Source organism: Erpetoichthys calabaricus, chromosome 2 (assembly GCF_900747795.2).
Source record: "Erpetoichthys calabaricus chromosome 2, fErpCal1.3, whole genome shotgun sequence".
Lineage (NCBI taxonomy): Eukaryota > Metazoa > Chordata > Cladistia > Polypteriformes > Polypteridae > Erpetoichthys > Erpetoichthys calabaricus.
Genome location: NC_041395.2, coordinates 323,992,134 through 324,009,008, shown reverse-complemented (window position 1 = coordinate 324,009,008; position 16,875 = coordinate 323,992,134). Strand labels below are relative to the sequence as shown.

The following is a 16,875-nucleotide window of genomic DNA, read 5'->3' as shown; positions in this document are numbered from 1 at the left end:
TATGCCACCACACAAGTAGGTGAGCCTAGTCAGTTGCACTTACAATTTTCACTCTGTGTCCGGCAGTGGATGAGATCTCCCAGGTGCACTCCTTCCGGCTGGGATACTTGTCTGGCCAGTTGGGGCTGCTCAGCACTCCCTCAGCACTGGTCACCTTGTGTTCACAACCAGCTTCAAAACAAGAGCAAGTGTGGATTTTTACAAGTGTTTAAAGACAAGATTTGACTGAAACATGTTACTTTTGCCAGCAAAGTGACAACTAGCAAGTTTTTGCAGTGACTGCTGTTTAAATGCTGCACTATATGAGACATGTTCCCTTGCAGAAAGGGCTTGGAGTGGTGAGGTTAGACTCAGTATATATGCAAACTGTGCCTTGAAACACACTGGATGGTGTTTAAGGTGAATACCTCCAGAAATCAGTAGGCATTATACCCTGGGGGTTGAAATGGGTTGGGTGTGAGCCTTCATACAGTAAATATCCTCACTTAGTCTATACTGGAACACTTCTTCCCTAGCAGAGTAATAGTATGAACAGATATTTGCAAGATATTTAGGAGAATTAAGAGCCTAATTTATTTTTTGGTTAAAAACAGAGTAAACTATGTGCATTTCCCTCACTTTTTTAGGACAATTCTTGAACCAAACAAAAGTCCAAACCTGCAAATGCAGTGTGTACAGAAAAGAATCACCACCCCTCTCAAAATATTCACATTGTGTTGCTTTGTAGCCTGAAATGAAGACACACACAAAAACATATTTCTCCAGCTGTATTTACTCAATGCAACTTATAATGACCAATGAAAGATATAATAGCAACAGTTTAGAAAATAAAAATAAAAAAACAGAATCACTGAAATGGTTAAAGGATCACATCTTCCTAAAAATACTCTTGGATGTCTTATCTCTACTAAGCATAGAAGCAGATATGTTATGTAAGATCAGTTTTGAGGATCTGATCAAAGACTTTGCAATTAGAAAAAGTACGAGAAACCTTTTCAAATATAAATAAAGTGGAAGTATACAAAAATAAACAAGATTTTCCTTCATACTCTAAGTCTTGTTTCATTTCAAAAAAAATTTTTTTTCCAAGTTCATTATTTTTTATATTTTGAATTAGATATACATGGGAACACCAAAATCTTTTTAAGTGTTTAGGGCCTCTGAAGGTTTTAATCCGGCCCTGCTTTCATATCAATATATTTATCTACTATATAGCATCTTTCATGTGTTATATAGTGTATTTCATTTATATCTAAATATCTTTTATATAGTGCCTTTTTATCTATCTATCTATCTATCTATCTATCTATCTATCTATCTATCTATCCATCCATCCATCCATCCATCCATCCATCCATCCATCCATCCATCCATCCATCCATCCATCCATCCATGGGTAAGTTCAGGGAGGCCTGACATGAGGCCAATATTATCCTGCCTGTCTGCTTAGGCTCAGAACAGCGTTGCTCCTTTATAAGAATGAACAACTGAGAGGCTATCTTGAAGATGTGGCCCTTTAGGTGAAACAGAAGGAGGAGTGGTGCAAGGCTACCAGAAGCCACTAGTAAGAATTCTACCCTGGTTTCCCTGTAGCAAAAAGAATGTCTAATGTTCCAGGGCCTGGCCTGATGTGACACCAGTAGTGGGTTTAAAGCTACCGTACAGCACAAATATCACCGAGAAAGTTGAGAACAGAATGGGAGTGAAGACTCTGCTGGAAGGATGAAATGGCCAGGATCAAGACAGATGAAAAGAGACAGAGAGAGAGAGAGATGAAGAGAGTAAGGAGGTGACAAGAAAAATGTCTGGTGTTACTTTGATGGGCAAGAGACCAGCCCCCTCACCTGGCAGACTTGGGTCAATGTCTGTACAGGTAGACCCAGAAAGACTGCTGTGTAGTTGTTTTGTCTGTTACTTATACTTTGTGCTTTCATTTGTTTATTCCTCACTTACAGTAAGTGTTTTATTTTTGCTGAGAGTATTTTCTTAAAATGAAAATGGTAAATGAGCAGTAAGCACTAAAACAACCTCTTGACTGGAGTAATGATGTCTTCCTTTTGACTTCAAGTGCTATATTAACGGCTTTCATCTTCAATATTCCTTCCCTGATTTTTATACACATAACAGTATTAAGTCCCTGGTGACTTCCTTTAACCTCTCAATGCTGGACTGGTGTCTCCTTGTCTGCTACAGCCATATGGCACAGCTAGCCGTTCCAAATTTTTTCCCACTCCACCTCTAAAACTTTATTAGAGTATTTAAAAGGAAATCCAAACCTTCTTTGCAGTCATGGCCATTCTCATGAAGAATAAAACCGTTTCGACACTGGCAAGTGTAGCTGCCAAATGTATTGAGGCACTCGTGCTGACAGCCGCCGTTGTCCTTGGAACACTCATCCTTATCTGTAGATCAAATGAAAGACACAGAAAACCATCAGGCTTCTTTGCTCCATTTAAAAACTTACACTAATATCAAACATGCACAATGTAACTATAAAATGTTAATGTGTTCAATATAAATTTAACTCAGTTTATCTTATATTATTACTCTTATACCTTGAGGTACATTGAAAAGTATTTATTGCTTATTCTGTTAGTGCAGAAACATGCAGCCACATAGTACTGGGTACAACATCACAGCTGATACAAATGATAATTTTAAAAAGCAGCAGATAAGAAATTACCAATAAATGAAGTAAATACATTTTATGTTGTCCTGAATGCACATCAGATGATCATCTTCTGGGCTCATCAGTGATAAGCACTACCACCTCAGGCCACGAGGGGGCGCTGTCACCGAATGTATTGTCCCTTTTCCTACAGACAGCTCAGAGAAGGCGCCCAATGAGGGCAAGTGACTCCACCCTTTCCTGTGCAAGGACTATAAAAGTAGGACACTCCCAGAAGGAGGCATCTTATTTGGGGACAAGCAACCTGCTGGACTGCTCTTCAGAGCCTTATCACGTTACCTGAAAGCAGACGTCATTTTTGTTCTATTTTACACCACCGTGAGCCTGTTATTTTGTTTGAACCTGATGTTTCTCTAAACAGGGTAACCCAGTTGGCACCCAAACATTTCATTTGGACTTGTGTATTGCTCAACGACAATATATAACCATGCAACATGTATTTGACATTACAAGTAATAAGAGAATAAAATCAAATCAATAGTGCAAACTGATTTCATGTCAGATTCTTGGTTGCAGGTCAAACAGATGACTATATGGGTGCTTCACAAACAATTTTATGGCTTGGTAGTAGAAAACATTTGAGTCTACTGGAATGGCAATGAATACTACAATATCACTTGTTGGATGGCATGGGGCAAACAGTTTGTTGAGGAGGTGTGTGGGATCTACCAAGAAGGAAACGACTTTCTTCAGACATCTCGTAAATGTCCGACATGGATGGACATGTGGCTCTAGTGATGACTTGGGAGGTTTACACCTGAGCTAGGCGGTCTGCACAGTGACACAGCTTGTCAGTATGCTCACTGCTGTGCATCTGTAGAAGCTGAGGAGCGTCCTGGGAGGCAGACAGACTTTTTTAGCCTTCTGAAAATTCAAGACAGACTGTGTTAAAGGACCAAGAGAGATCCCCAGTGATGTGGGACCCTAAAAACATAATGCTAAACTCCTTCCACAGTAACCCCATTAACGTTAATGTCAAATGACCCATTCCACATCTCCTAAAGTCCACAATTAGTTTGTTGGTGTGAATTACACTGACAAATAGACTGCTGTCATTGCGCCATTCAGTGAGAAGTTTAAAAACCTCTCTGTCACTGGGTAATTAATCAGAGGCTCTACTGCAAACCTGATGATAGAGTTTATGTCATGCTTGGCAACATAACTGCTTGTGAAGAAGAAAAAGGTGGTGGATTTTCAAAGTGACTCCCCAGTCCCAACAGTCTGAGGCTAGCAGTCTGAAAATCCTAGATCCAATTAGATAGATGGTGTTCAGTCCAAAAACTGTGGACTGTCCTGCTAGTTTAAGGGGCATGATGGAATTACATGTTGAGGTAAAGCCAATAAACAGAATTCTCATGAGTTCCATTTGTTAAGAAGGATTAGCACTATAGGGCTGGCTATTTGTATGGTAGACAATCACAAACATGTCCAGTGTGTCTGGATTGTGGGTTCGAGGCGAGCCATGATTAACCAATAACTCCATATCAAGAGTTAAATTATTCTGGTCTCCTGGACACACTTTTCTTTAAAAAAACATTTGGCCGCTTATCTAAGGGGCTTCCTTAGCTCTTGGTGGAAATGGTTTATCCCAGAATATTTAGGTTTTAATGATCAATCAAACACATGATGGATAAAGCTCATTTGCTCATTTGTGCTGAAACACCCAGGGATGCCCCGAGATGATGCTATTGTAAGATGACATCTTAATCCTCCTCTTTTGTTTACTGACAGCTGTTTCTTCACATAAATTGCCTCTTTCACACCTGTTTTTGAACAGTACACAATGTGAACATCCTCATCTTCAAAGGAATGACCTTCTACCTTTATGTGAGTGAAGACTGCTGAATCCTGTCCAGATGTATTCACTCGCTGGAGTTGCGCCATACATTTAGCCACCGGTGGCTTCGTTTCCCCACTGTACGCTTTGCTGCAATCCTCCCGACACTGCACTGCATATACCATATTACTCTGTCTGTAACATGGGACCAGGACCTTGGGGTGAACAAGTTTTCGTAAGGCTTGAAGGCAATGGAGATGTTGTGATATGTAAACATTCTCTTTTAACGTTTTTGACACATGTCGAATAAACAGGGGCCATACCGCTCCCGAACCTGGACACAGACAGGAAGACCACACAAGTGCAAAAGCAACGTGCTTTTATTTCTTTTCTTGCCTATTCCAGCACACAGTGCACAAATCACCAACAAGTACTGCTCAGTCCCTTCTCTCGCTTTCTCTTTCTCTTCTTCTGCTGATTTTACTCCGCTCCTGCAAGCTTTGTCCTTCTCCTCCTCCTCCTCCTCCTCCTGACTCTGGCTTGCCTGGCCAAGGGAGTGCGGCCCCTTTTAATAAGGACCCGGGAGTACTTCCGGTACCAGGGCCATTGACCGATGGAAGCACTTCCGGTCAAATGGATTTCCATCACAGCAGGGACCTTGTCTCCCTGTAGCATCCTCTTGTGGCACCCAATTATCCCAGCAGGGCTGCTCTGCTAGACAACATCTCCCTGCATGTCCTGCTGGCTTTCCACTGGGTTCCTATATCCGGGGCTGCTGCCATCTAGAGCATTGGGTGAGTAAAAAAAACCCCATGTGATATTTTTTTCCTTTCAATGGGCAGTCCGTCCATCCCTTCCGGGTCTGCTGCCTTTCTCCTCCCCGGCCGGGATTCTTATCTGTCTGTTAGGAGTCTCCTGTCCAGGCGAGGAACTATCCCCTTTCCTGGCTTGGACGCCCATCCAACCCATGTGGCATCTACACACACTACTCACATAAGGCACTGGGATGTCCACCCGCCTAGAAAGGTCAGTTTCCTCAATGTTCTTGGTTGGACTGCCCTGGTATTTCACCCATAAATGACCTTCATCCATTAAGCGATTGATCAATTACAAGCTTGATCATGGACTTCATTGATCATTAATACCTTAAATTCCTGGTGATAAGCCATTTCAATCAGGAACTGAGGAAGCCACTTCAATAAGTGGCAAAACGTTTTTAGAGAAGAAATTGATGCTTAGATGATAAGAATAACTCAACTCTCCCTGTACCACCATGGATGACTGAGAATATTCAGAGAGAGTATAACTAACCACTCAATGCACTTCATGATAATAGGGCAGAGTGGTACAAGCTTATAGGCTGCAGACTTCTTCGACCCTGGAGCAATGGGGATTTGTCGTGAAGCATGTGGGGACTGTAGTCTGAGGAACATATTGAAAATGACACACATGATGGGTGCTAATTGATTATCACATGTTCGGAGTGCATAGCGGAGGAAGTTGTTTGGGCTTGCAGCTATTAGTGTTCCTCCTCATCGAGAAGCGTTTATAGACAGCATGAAAACTGTGAATAATAAGTAGTAATACTGTGTGTGTTTTAATTAGTAGAGTGCCAGTGCCAAGCATTCCCCTGTTGAAGAAGTCAACTTTAACAAATTTTTCACTTTTGTTTCTCATTTTCAAGATATGTTTACTGCACTGGGGAAAATAATTAGTTCCCACTTTTTGTTTTTAGATTTGATTTTCTGTCAGGTTCTTCATACGTACATTTGCGTGAGGTCCAAATCCCGACAAAGCTCCAAAACAACAAGTCTGTGCACAAAAGTAACAGCCCACAGAGAACTCGAGGGGTTTTTCTTGCCAATATCAATGTCAATTTATTTATATAGCACATTTAAAACAACATAGTAATGCTGTGGCCAAAGTGCTTTACAATAATAGAATAAAAGAAAAACAAAACAAATTAACATAAAACATAAATAGAAATAAAATATATGAACATAAAATAAAATACATAATAAATAGAAGTAATGTTATATACATAAAAAGTAGAAGTAATGTAATATAATCACAAAGAGGAAACCATTAGTATTACTAAAGGTCATGGAATGCAAGTGAATAGAAAGAGTCTTTAATCTTGTTTTAAACAGTTCAATTGTTGACGACTCCTTTATATGATGAGGTAAAGCGTTCCACAGGCGAGGCGCAGCAGCTGCAAAAGCCCTGTTCCCCTTAGTTTTACACTTGGTACGAGGGACAACCAGAGACAGCTGACCAGAAGATCTAGGCACTCTAGATGGCTGATGTAAAACACATAGTTCAGATAAATAGGCAGGAGCAAGCCCATGTAAAGATTTAAAAACTAGCAGCAGGATTTTAAAATCAATTCGAAAACTGACAGGCAGCCAGTGTAAAAAAGCTAATATTGGAGAAACTGAGTCATACTTTCTTGCCCCAACCAGAAAGCGAGCGGCAGCATTTTGGACCAACTGTAACCTGTGTATCAGGGATTTATTAATCCCAGAATACAGCGAGTTGCAGTAATTGAGGCAAGAAAAAATAAATGCATGAGTAGCTATCTCAAGATCCCTAGAAGATAAAAAAGGCTTTATCTTACCTAATAGACGAAGTTGGAAAAAGCAACTCTTGACTACCGAATTTACTTGTTTCTCAAAAGAGAGGTTACTATCAAAGATAACACCAAGATTGCGGACTTGAGGTTCAGAAAAGACAGAGAAAGAGCCGAGAAGTCCAAGACCAATTTGGGTTTAGCTGATGGACCCACTATAAGCACCTCCGTTTTATTTTGATTCAGATCAAGAAAATTATTAGACATCCAGGGTCTTAGTTGTGGAGTTGATTTGTTGTAGAGTTGCAGACAGGAATATAAACCTGAGTATCATCAGCATAGCAGTGAAAAGAAATGTTAAATTTCCTAAAAATAGCTCCAATAGGGTGAAGGTATATGGAGAATAAAATAGGACCCAAAATGGATCCCTGAGGAACACCATATTTAAGAGGAGCAGTAGAAGAAGAAGATGAATTAAAAGTCACTGAAAAGTGTCTACCAGTTAAATATGACCTGAACCAGTTAAGAGCAACCCCTTTAAGCCCAACAAGATGTTCAAGCCGCATCAGCAATATCTCATGGTCAATAGTGTCAAAGGCAGCGGACAGGTCAAAGAGGACAAGGACTGCCGCATCACCTGAGTCAGTAATAAGAGAGATGTCGTTGAACACTTTCAGGAGTGCCGTTTCAACACTATGATAATGCCTAAAGCCAGATTGGTAGATCTCAAATAAATTATTGGAGTTAAGGTGATCAACCAATTGATTATAAATAATTCTTTCTAAAATTTTAGCCAGAAATGGCAATTGGGAAATTGGACGAAAATTGGCTAAAACTCCAGGATCTAATTCTGCCTTTTTTAGATGGGGATGGACTGCAGCATGTTTAAAAAATGAGGGCACAACTCCCGAACTAATAGAATCATTGATGATGGCTAATAAGGGTGGGCCCAACACATCAAAGGCTTCCACTAAGAGACGTGGTGGTACAATATCCAGAGGACTCGGGGCTGGTTTAAGGGTGTCAATAGTTCTTTTTAGCTGTGAAAGTGAGACTAGATCAAAGGATTCTAAGACAATGTCATGATTAACAGTAGAAAGTACATAGCCCGTTTGAACAATGCCACGGCGGATAGTATCAGTTTTGCTGACAAAGAATGATAGAAACTGGTCACATGAATGAGTTAATGTGACCATGAGTTAATGGCCGCACTAATTGCCCTTCAGAGCTTCTGCATTCAAGGTAAGGAACACGTCTGATGTTGTTTAATGTGTATTACAGGGAATACAGTAAACCTCCTGGTTATTTGTAACCTCGGACATTTACACAAAGAGGACTGGGAGGTAGAAGTGATAAGAGCGGTATCTGGAATGTTGACGAGGATTGGTAGCTAACAGTTTTCTGCAAATTTTTATCTATAAAGCTTTCAACAGTTCTCTTGACACTGACAAAGCTGCGTGTCAGTGGGTCACCTTTCTGGGCTCATCTGAAGAACAAGAGGGGGTGCTGTCGCTAACAATGAGGGAAACTGACTCTGCCCTTTTGGGATGGAGGACTATAACTCTGAGGCGCTCCCAGAAGGTGCCATCTCATTTAGTCGTAGACTCCGAGTAAGATGAAGCGCTACCCCAGAGAGGCACTGCAGCCAAATGTTGTTTTTTTTTTTTTTGCCTTTTGCACCACCAAGCACTATTTCTGATGTTGCTGGCACCATTAATAAATGCAGTGACCTGGTTGGCACCCTAACATTTATTTTAAAACTCAAGTACAATGCCTAAGCTATAATTGCCTGCACCCCTTTAATTTGTGGTGGATGCTGTTTCCTTAAATACTGTTTTATTCTGGTGACATTAATCTAGTTTAGGGTGGACAGAGCAAATCTACTCAAATTAAAATTAAAAATGAAACATTATTTTATCCACACTGATCTGCACCGTGGAAACAATCCTTCATTTCATTCATACTGTAAATCAACATGTTTTCCATTGACTGTAGTACAGGTTGCCTCAGTATTAGATATGCCTAAAGATAAGAATTGGGTCAAATGCCACTGGCATTGAACAGATTTTTAGGTTTCTGTAATGTGAATCTGTCATGTTTCCGTATCATTAATTATTTTTTAACTCAGAACTCTGCTGCTGTCAGGGTTAAATTCATTTTTCAATTTTCACCTACTCCATCTTCATGGGAGTTGTTGGGACACATGAGAACTTGACGGCAACCATTAAGGAGGATATTGGGGAGGCTTAAAGGCAGTTGGAGAAGAATACAGGAGATAAGACGAAACACAATCCAATTTAGCATTTTAGGATGAGGTGAAGGATGAGGTGAAGTGCATCAGGAATAGTAAAGGAGAATTTAAAAATACTGATAGTGAAATAGGGCGGCACAGTGGCGCAGTGGGTAGCGCTGCTGCCTCGCAGTTGGGAGACCTGGGGACCCGGGTTCGCTTCCCGGGCCCTCCCTGCGTGGAGTTTGCATGTTCTCCCCATGTCTGCGTGGGTTTCCTCCGGGCGCTCCGGTTTCCTCCCACAGTCCAAAGACATGCTGGTTAGGTGGATTGGCGATTCTAAATTGGCCCTAGTGTGTGCTTGGTGTGTGGGTGTGTTTGTGTGTGTCCTGCGGTGGGTTGGCACCCTGCCCGGGATTGGTTCCTGCCTTGTGCCCTGTGTTGGCTGGGATTGGCTCCAGCAGACCCCCGTGACCCTGTGTTCGGATTCAGCGGGTTGGAAAATGGATGGATGGATGGATGATAGTGAAATAGAGGATGCTCTAAACTTGCCTTTTTCTGAGGTCTTCACATGAGTGGAAGTTGATGAACTCCTAGCAGTAAAATGGACGACTAAGGAGGTACTGAGCAATTGGGGAATTGTAGAGGGAGAAGAGTTGCTCAAATTAAATAGGCTGTAATCAAACAAATATCCAGGAACAGATCATATTTACTCTCGAGTTCTTAAGCAAGTTAGTGAGTACAGATATAAATCCTTAACGCATATTTTTAGGAAGTCACTGTGCACTGGGGAAATTCTGAAGGATTAAAAATATTCAAATATTTTCCCGTTATATAAAAAGGATGAGCGGGCAGATCCAACCAACTATAGGCCAGTAAGCTTAATGTGCATCACAGGAAAATTAATAGAAGGAATTATTAAGGAAAAGATGGAGTAACACATGGCAAGAACAGGAATTTTACTGAACAGTCAGCATGGGTTCAGAAGAGGGAGGTCATGTTTTACCAACATGCTGGAATTCTATGAAGAAGCAACAAAAGGATACAATCAGAGTGGAGCTTATGATATTATTTATCTGGGCTTTCAGAAACAATTTGATAAGGTGCCACATGAGAGGTTGGGCATCAAATTAAAAGAAGTGGGAGTTCAGGGTGTGGTGTGTAGATGGATACAGAATTGGCTCAGACACAGGAAGCACAGGGTGATGGTGAAAGAAACCTTATCAGAATTGGATGATGTTAAGAGTGGTGTCCAGCAGGGATCGGTGTTAGGGCCATGGCTATTTTTAATATATATATATATATATATATATATATATATATATATATATATATATATATATATATATATATATATATATATATATAAATGATTTGGATAAGAATATAAGTAACAAGCTGGTTAAATTTAAAAGTACTAAGCTAGGTGGATCTGCAGATAACCCTGAATCCACTGAATAATTGTAAAGGGACTTGGACAGCATACAGGCTTGGGCAGACTTGTGGTAGATGAAATGTAATGTCAGTAAATGTAAAGTATTACATGTAGAAAGTAAAAATGTGAGGTTTGAATACACAATGGGAGGTCAGAAAATCGAGAGTACATCTTATGAGAAGGATTTAGGAGTCGTAGTGGACTTATCACTATCAACTCCCAGACAGTGTTCAAAAGCCATGAAGAAGACTAATAGAATGTTAGGTTATATAGCGCCATAATGTGTGGAGTACAAGTCACAGGAGGTTCTGCTCAAATTTTATTACACACTGGTGAGGCCTCATCTGGAGTACTGGGTGCAGTTTTGGTCACCAGGCTACAAAAAGGACACAGCAGCACAAGAAAAATTCCAGAGAAGAACAACTGGGCTGAGTCCAGGGCTACAGGGGATGAGTTAGGAGGAAAGATTAAAAGAGCTGAGCCTTTACGGTTTAAGAATAAGAAGATTAAGAGGAGACCTGATTGAAGTATTTAAAATTATGAAGGGAATTAGTCCAGTGGATTGAGATGGTGACTTTAAAATGAGTTCATCAAGAACACTGGGACACAGTTGGAGACTTAAGCGTAAATTTCGCACAAACATTAGGACGTTTTTTTTCACACAGAGAACCACAGACACATGGAATAAGCTACTAAGTAATGTGGTAGACATTAGGACATTACATTCAAAACTCGACTAGACATTATTTTGGAGGAATTAAGTGAACAGGAGGTTTGTTGTGCCTGTTCTCATCTATATTGTTCTAATGTTCTAATATTCATTCATTTTTATGCATCAAGATGACAGTCCCTTTTTTGCCTATTTTACCCACCTAGCGTCTCTAACCTTCAACATACCAGAGAAGAAGTGGGCCTTGAAGCCTTTTTTTGAAACTGTGTTGTCAGACTTGAATTCCACTCTCATGTTATTAAGCTGAGAAGTGATAACGTCAGGCTTTTCAGAGCCACAGAATTTCCCATGTAGCCTTGAGTCTGTAGACAGTCCACTGCGCACCTCCACATAGTCATATTTGCAAACCTAAAAAAAAATGCAAAAAAAAAAAAAGACTGAACTATGACAAAGAGGGCTGCCGAACTTCTCCTCAGTAATATGTGCTAACAGACCACCTCCTCAAGAAGCCTTTATATATTCATGATTTCCACTTTTGCAACACCACCTGAGGATTCTCACCAATTAACTTTGCTGACAGTGTATATGGTGCCTTCAGAAAGTAAGTCAGACTCCTTCACTTTTTCACATTTTGCTATGTTGCAGCCTTGTGCTAAAATAACTTAAATTCATTTTTTCTCCTACATCAAGCAACACTTACTACCCCAGAATGACAAAGCAAACAAAGGATTTGGTAATAATGTACATTTCATAAAAAAATATCACATTTGAAGATTTAACATCATATTTTGAAAACAACCCCTAAATGGCTTTAATTACAGCGGCAAACATGTAGTGCCTTGTGAAAATATTCACCCCCATCAGTGTTTGTCCTGTTTTGTCGCACTACAACCTGGAATTAAAAAGGATTTCTGGCAGGTTAGCACCATTTAATTTGCATAAAATGCTTACCACTTTAAAAGTACAAAATATTTTTATTGTGACTGTAAGGCATTTCAAAGGTTAGTTGTATGACAGGAGTGCGGTTCAGTGCACATTGTATTTGGACAGGAAAATATTTGTTTTTGAGACAACGGAAGCTCGCAAATCTGCACATTTATGTTTACTTATTTGGCTGACGCCTTTATCCAAGGCGATTTACAGCATTTATGATACAATTGGTTACATTACTTTTTGGTTTTCCAATCAGAGCACAAGCAGGTCAAGTGACAATAGCGGGATTTGAACCCACACCCTCAGGGTTAGAAGTCCAAAGCCCTAACCAATACTCAACACTGCCTACCTATAGACGCCATAATGGACAGACAGGCATCTAGAACTGGGATGAAGAATAACAACTTACCCAGCTGGGAGGCCATAACGGAAGGGCAGCATGGATGGAACAACATCTTGGTTGAGATGATGTCTAATTCTAATCCCAGTGAGGAATGAAGACTAATGAATGGACTGGAGGAGTTCGTCTACCAAAGACAATTCATCCCTCAGTACGACAGGTGGTAGCGCTTCTCTGGCATGGTCACTAGCGGGAATGCATGGGAGCTGTAGTTCTGAAGAGCAGCCCTGTTGGGGTCCCACCAGAGAGCAGTGCCATTTCCCCCATGACCCGTTATTTATATAAATCATATATTTTAGGTATAAATTTAAGTTCACCATGTAGCATATCCTTTAAAAGTGGCAGCTTCAGTGAGATTTGATCGATACTCTTGTACCGTTAACACATTTTGGAGGGTTTAGATCAAAAGCAGTATACACTGATTTCTGGTATCCTCTAACCTTTTGCAGACAAAACTGACGTTTACTGGGTGCATATTTGTGTGGCCCATCGAAGGAACTAAACATTTTCAGCACGGTACAGAAATGAACATATTAATATAAATAATATGGTGAACATATGTGCAATGTCCTCCTCCTCCTCCATGTCCTGTTCACGGTGGACCCCTTTAGTTTAAACTGACCAAGGCATGCTGCTGCTCCTGGCTTGTGTTGTACACAGGGCTTGAAATGAGCCGACATGCTGTACTGGCATTTCTCTTTTTGCACTTTGTGAACTGTAACATAACGGTATATCACAATCCAATCCCATAAACGATAATATTATCTATAAGAAAAATCTATTATGGCGATTTGTTATTATAAAATAGCTTGGTTGCCTTTTGCTGCTCAACTTTTGTTGCTGTTTTAATATGTATGAGTAATCCCACTGGGCCTCTTCTGTGATGTGGTTTCCTTATCTGGGTAGTTTAAGGTGGCTGTGTGGGTTTTTTTTTTTTAGTCGGATCTTTTTCTTGGTGCGTGTGATTTGTTTTTTGGAACACAACGGCTAAACTGCTGAATTGCTACACAAGTGTCTTTTTTATTGATTTGTGTTTTACTGTATGTGTTTTGCTTTTGCTATAAAACCAGTCCCCATTAGTCTCATTAGATTTAGGGTCAGTTTTACTCCACAGCTCATAAGATTATTCAACAGCCAATCAAACCGACTACTACACAAGTGTTTCTATTCTCTGTGTAAGATGTGTGGTGTTGCAGTAAGTGTATTAGTATGAACAGCCTGTGAGAGACACGCAAGCAACAATTTCATTTCAGCATTGAATGCTTTGAACTTTATCCCATTTTGATATCACCCAGCGCACTTTCCTCTAATTTCCCTTTAAAACAAAACATTTTGCTTACTTCATTGCCTTCCAGCTCAAAAACATCAAACTGCAAAGAGATCCTGTACTGGTTTGGAGCGACCACCTGCCAGACACAGTTCTTGTTGGTTGGGTACTCCTTTGGCCACCCTGGACTTGTAATGGTGCCGTTCAGTTTCGTGAGGAAGCCGCCACATGCAGCTAGAAACAGAGAAATGAAAAAAAAATAAAGTTACATGCTGCAGCAGAAGCACAGAACTAATTATCAGTGGCGATAGAATATGAGATGCTGACTAGCACTTCAGAGGCAAAAAGAAAGAAAAAAATCAGTAATACAGATCCACATTAACACAAGTACATTCAGTAAGTGCACTTTCATTCAGGCTGGGGCCATTATGTCACTAACAAGAACACAGAAGGAGAAGTTCACTAATGTCGAGTTACATACTATATGTACTTATCTGCATCTCAGGAAAAGGGGACTTCAGACACCACTGTCTGTACTGCTAGAATAAGCATAGAAACCTAAAACACCTCAAGATACACACACACACACACACAAACACTGCACTGCTGGGCTCCCAAGTGACAGTAAACCATTAAAGATGGAATATGGCAGAGCTGACTCAGCATCACGGAAGTAAAGAGCCGTCGAGAAACCATTGAGCTAGACTAATAAATGGCACGTTCACAAGTGATAAAATCACAATCTTTTTTATATTTATTTTTTTTAAACCAAATACATTTTCACACCAGCAGTTAATGGCTTTGCAACCATTTAAATTGTCTACAGAGAAGAACGTTGGAGAGACTGTAAGGCAGGGTGTGGTAATGTGCCTTACTGGCATTACCAGCAATTAAAGAAAATTAGTTTAGTGTCCTCTCCAGTATTAAGAGAGAGGCTTTGCTTTGGGATAAAAGGAAAAAAGGTATAAAGACAGGAAACTTGTTTTTTCTTTAGTATTGAGAGACGTCTTCGCTGACGATATGAGCGCCTTTTGGGGAGCGTCGCGGCGGGTCTCGTGTAGACTGGAGAGACGGCCCTGCCATTGACCGGCCGGGATGGCACTGTCGGTCCTCCACTCCTGTGCGTGCCTCCCGCGATCTCATAACTCTATACGCGCAAAAGAAAGTGCGAAACGCCTTAATATTAGTTTACCGCAGTTTACAACAGGGATCTCGTGTTTGCAGTTGTCTGGGCTCTAGCTCAGGGGAAGGAGGAAAAAGATTTTAAAGTGTTTACTTTCACTTAAGGCAGAAGCGCAGTCCGCGTCTCAAAGGTCGGCACAGCTACGCGCGCGCGCGTGTGCCGGCTGCTCGACTTTTTATAGTAATTATGCGGGACAGGAGACGCCACTTTTCGAAGACGTGTTCACGTCATCACGTACCCATGGAGGGAAGACGTAGAACAGTTTAATTGGTCGGCGCGAGGGCGCCGAATACAAAAAGGAATTACAGCCTCTAGAGGGTGTTCTTCTGACTAGATTTTGCTAGACGAAGGTACTTGGTAGAACAGCTATTTGAATTTTCCAAGCACCACTGCTTGTGCCGTGATTATTGTAAATATTTTTTTTCTTGTATATATAAATATCTCTGGATTAACTTTAGTGGAGGTATTTATTGGGTTGTGGTTATTAGTGCCCTGTTTATTTTTGTATATACAGTTTTTTTTTTCTGTATTTTGAATATTTTTGGGTGAATCCTGTATTATACACTGTTTGGAGGAGCAGCTTCCTGACTTGGATCACTGTGGAGGAAGACAGCTTCACTCACATTTTTCTTTTGTGTGTATATATATATATATATATATATATATATATATATATATATATATATATGAGTTTCACTAGTTTGTGTGTATTTTACTTTTTCATTTGGGACTTTCAGGCAGCACTGTAAATACTGTATATAGTAATTTCTGGGCTCCATTTAATTACTGTTTATGTGTGTCCTTTGCGGTATTGGACTGTGTATCGATATATATAAAATCTGCAGGACATTATTTTTGTTTTCTTTAAGTGTACCTGTAAATAAAACCACTTTATTTTTCAAAAAACCCAACCCTTTTTGTGTCCGTGTCTCCCTGTCTTACACCATCGTCCTGGTCACGCTCGGTCCCACATACTAGACACCTAGAGTGTAGACTGGTGATTCCAATTCCCACTACATGGGGTGTCACACAGGGATCTCAAACTCCAGTGCTGGAGGGCCACAGTGGCAGCAGGTTTTCATTCTAACCCTTTTCTTAATTAGTGACCTGTTTTTGCTGCTAATTAACTTCCTTTGAATTAATTTTAATTGACTTGTTTTTGAAGATTTGCTCCCTGGAATTTCTTCATCGTTTCTCTGAATGGCTTCATTTTTTTCCTTAAACAGAAATGAAATGTGAAGTGAGTGAGCCAACAGAAGACTAACTAAGTCAGAGCCTCAAACTCCAACCAAATTTACTCCTCCAGTTGCTTAATTAAGCACAGAGTCTTGTTGTTGATTAAACCCGTTCTTGAATTCCATGGCTTGTTGCTGCTCTCATTGTGCAGTAGCATAGATTTTCAAAATTGTTTATTTTTTTCTTAACTTTTCTAAGAGCACTATTAAAACGTTTTGGGGGCCTGAGGAAATCAACATTCCTGAGAACTTCACCCTTTTTATTTTCAGATATTGTATGATGGTCACAGTTTGCTGGTCATGTTTTGGTTCATTTTGTATCTCATTATTGTTTGACTGCCAATTAAGGAAAAAGAAACAATTATTGGGTCAGAGTCTTCAAGAGCAAGTCAATTAAAAATCAATTAAAATGGAAAGTATGCAATAAGAAAACGATGTATTAATTCTCAAATTGGCATAGCATATGAGACACAGACGTGTCAAAGTG

At 40.3% G+C, this 16,875-nt stretch overlaps 1 protein-coding gene across 3 annotated transcripts in view; it reads right to left on the bottom strand.

The window, feature by feature from the left end:
- The window catches only part of LOC114647313 (tolloid-like protein 2), a 339,436-nt gene that overhangs the window by 24,266 nt on the left and 298,295 nt on the right, over window positions 1-16,875 (bottom strand). For all 3 annotated transcript variants that reach the window (XM_051923412.1, XM_028796002.2, XM_051923413.1), the window contains 4 exons: window positions 14,044-14,204; window positions 11,598-11,778; window positions 2,277-2,402; window positions 44-171 (listed from right to left, as the gene is read on the bottom strand). In XM_051923412.1, the coding sequence (XP_051779372.1) occupies window positions 44-171; window positions 2,277-2,402; window positions 11,598-11,778; window positions 14,044-14,204 (596 nt within the window). The remainder of the gene's footprint in view (window positions 1-43; window positions 172-2,276; window positions 2,403-11,597; window positions 11,779-14,043; window positions 14,205-16,875) is intronic.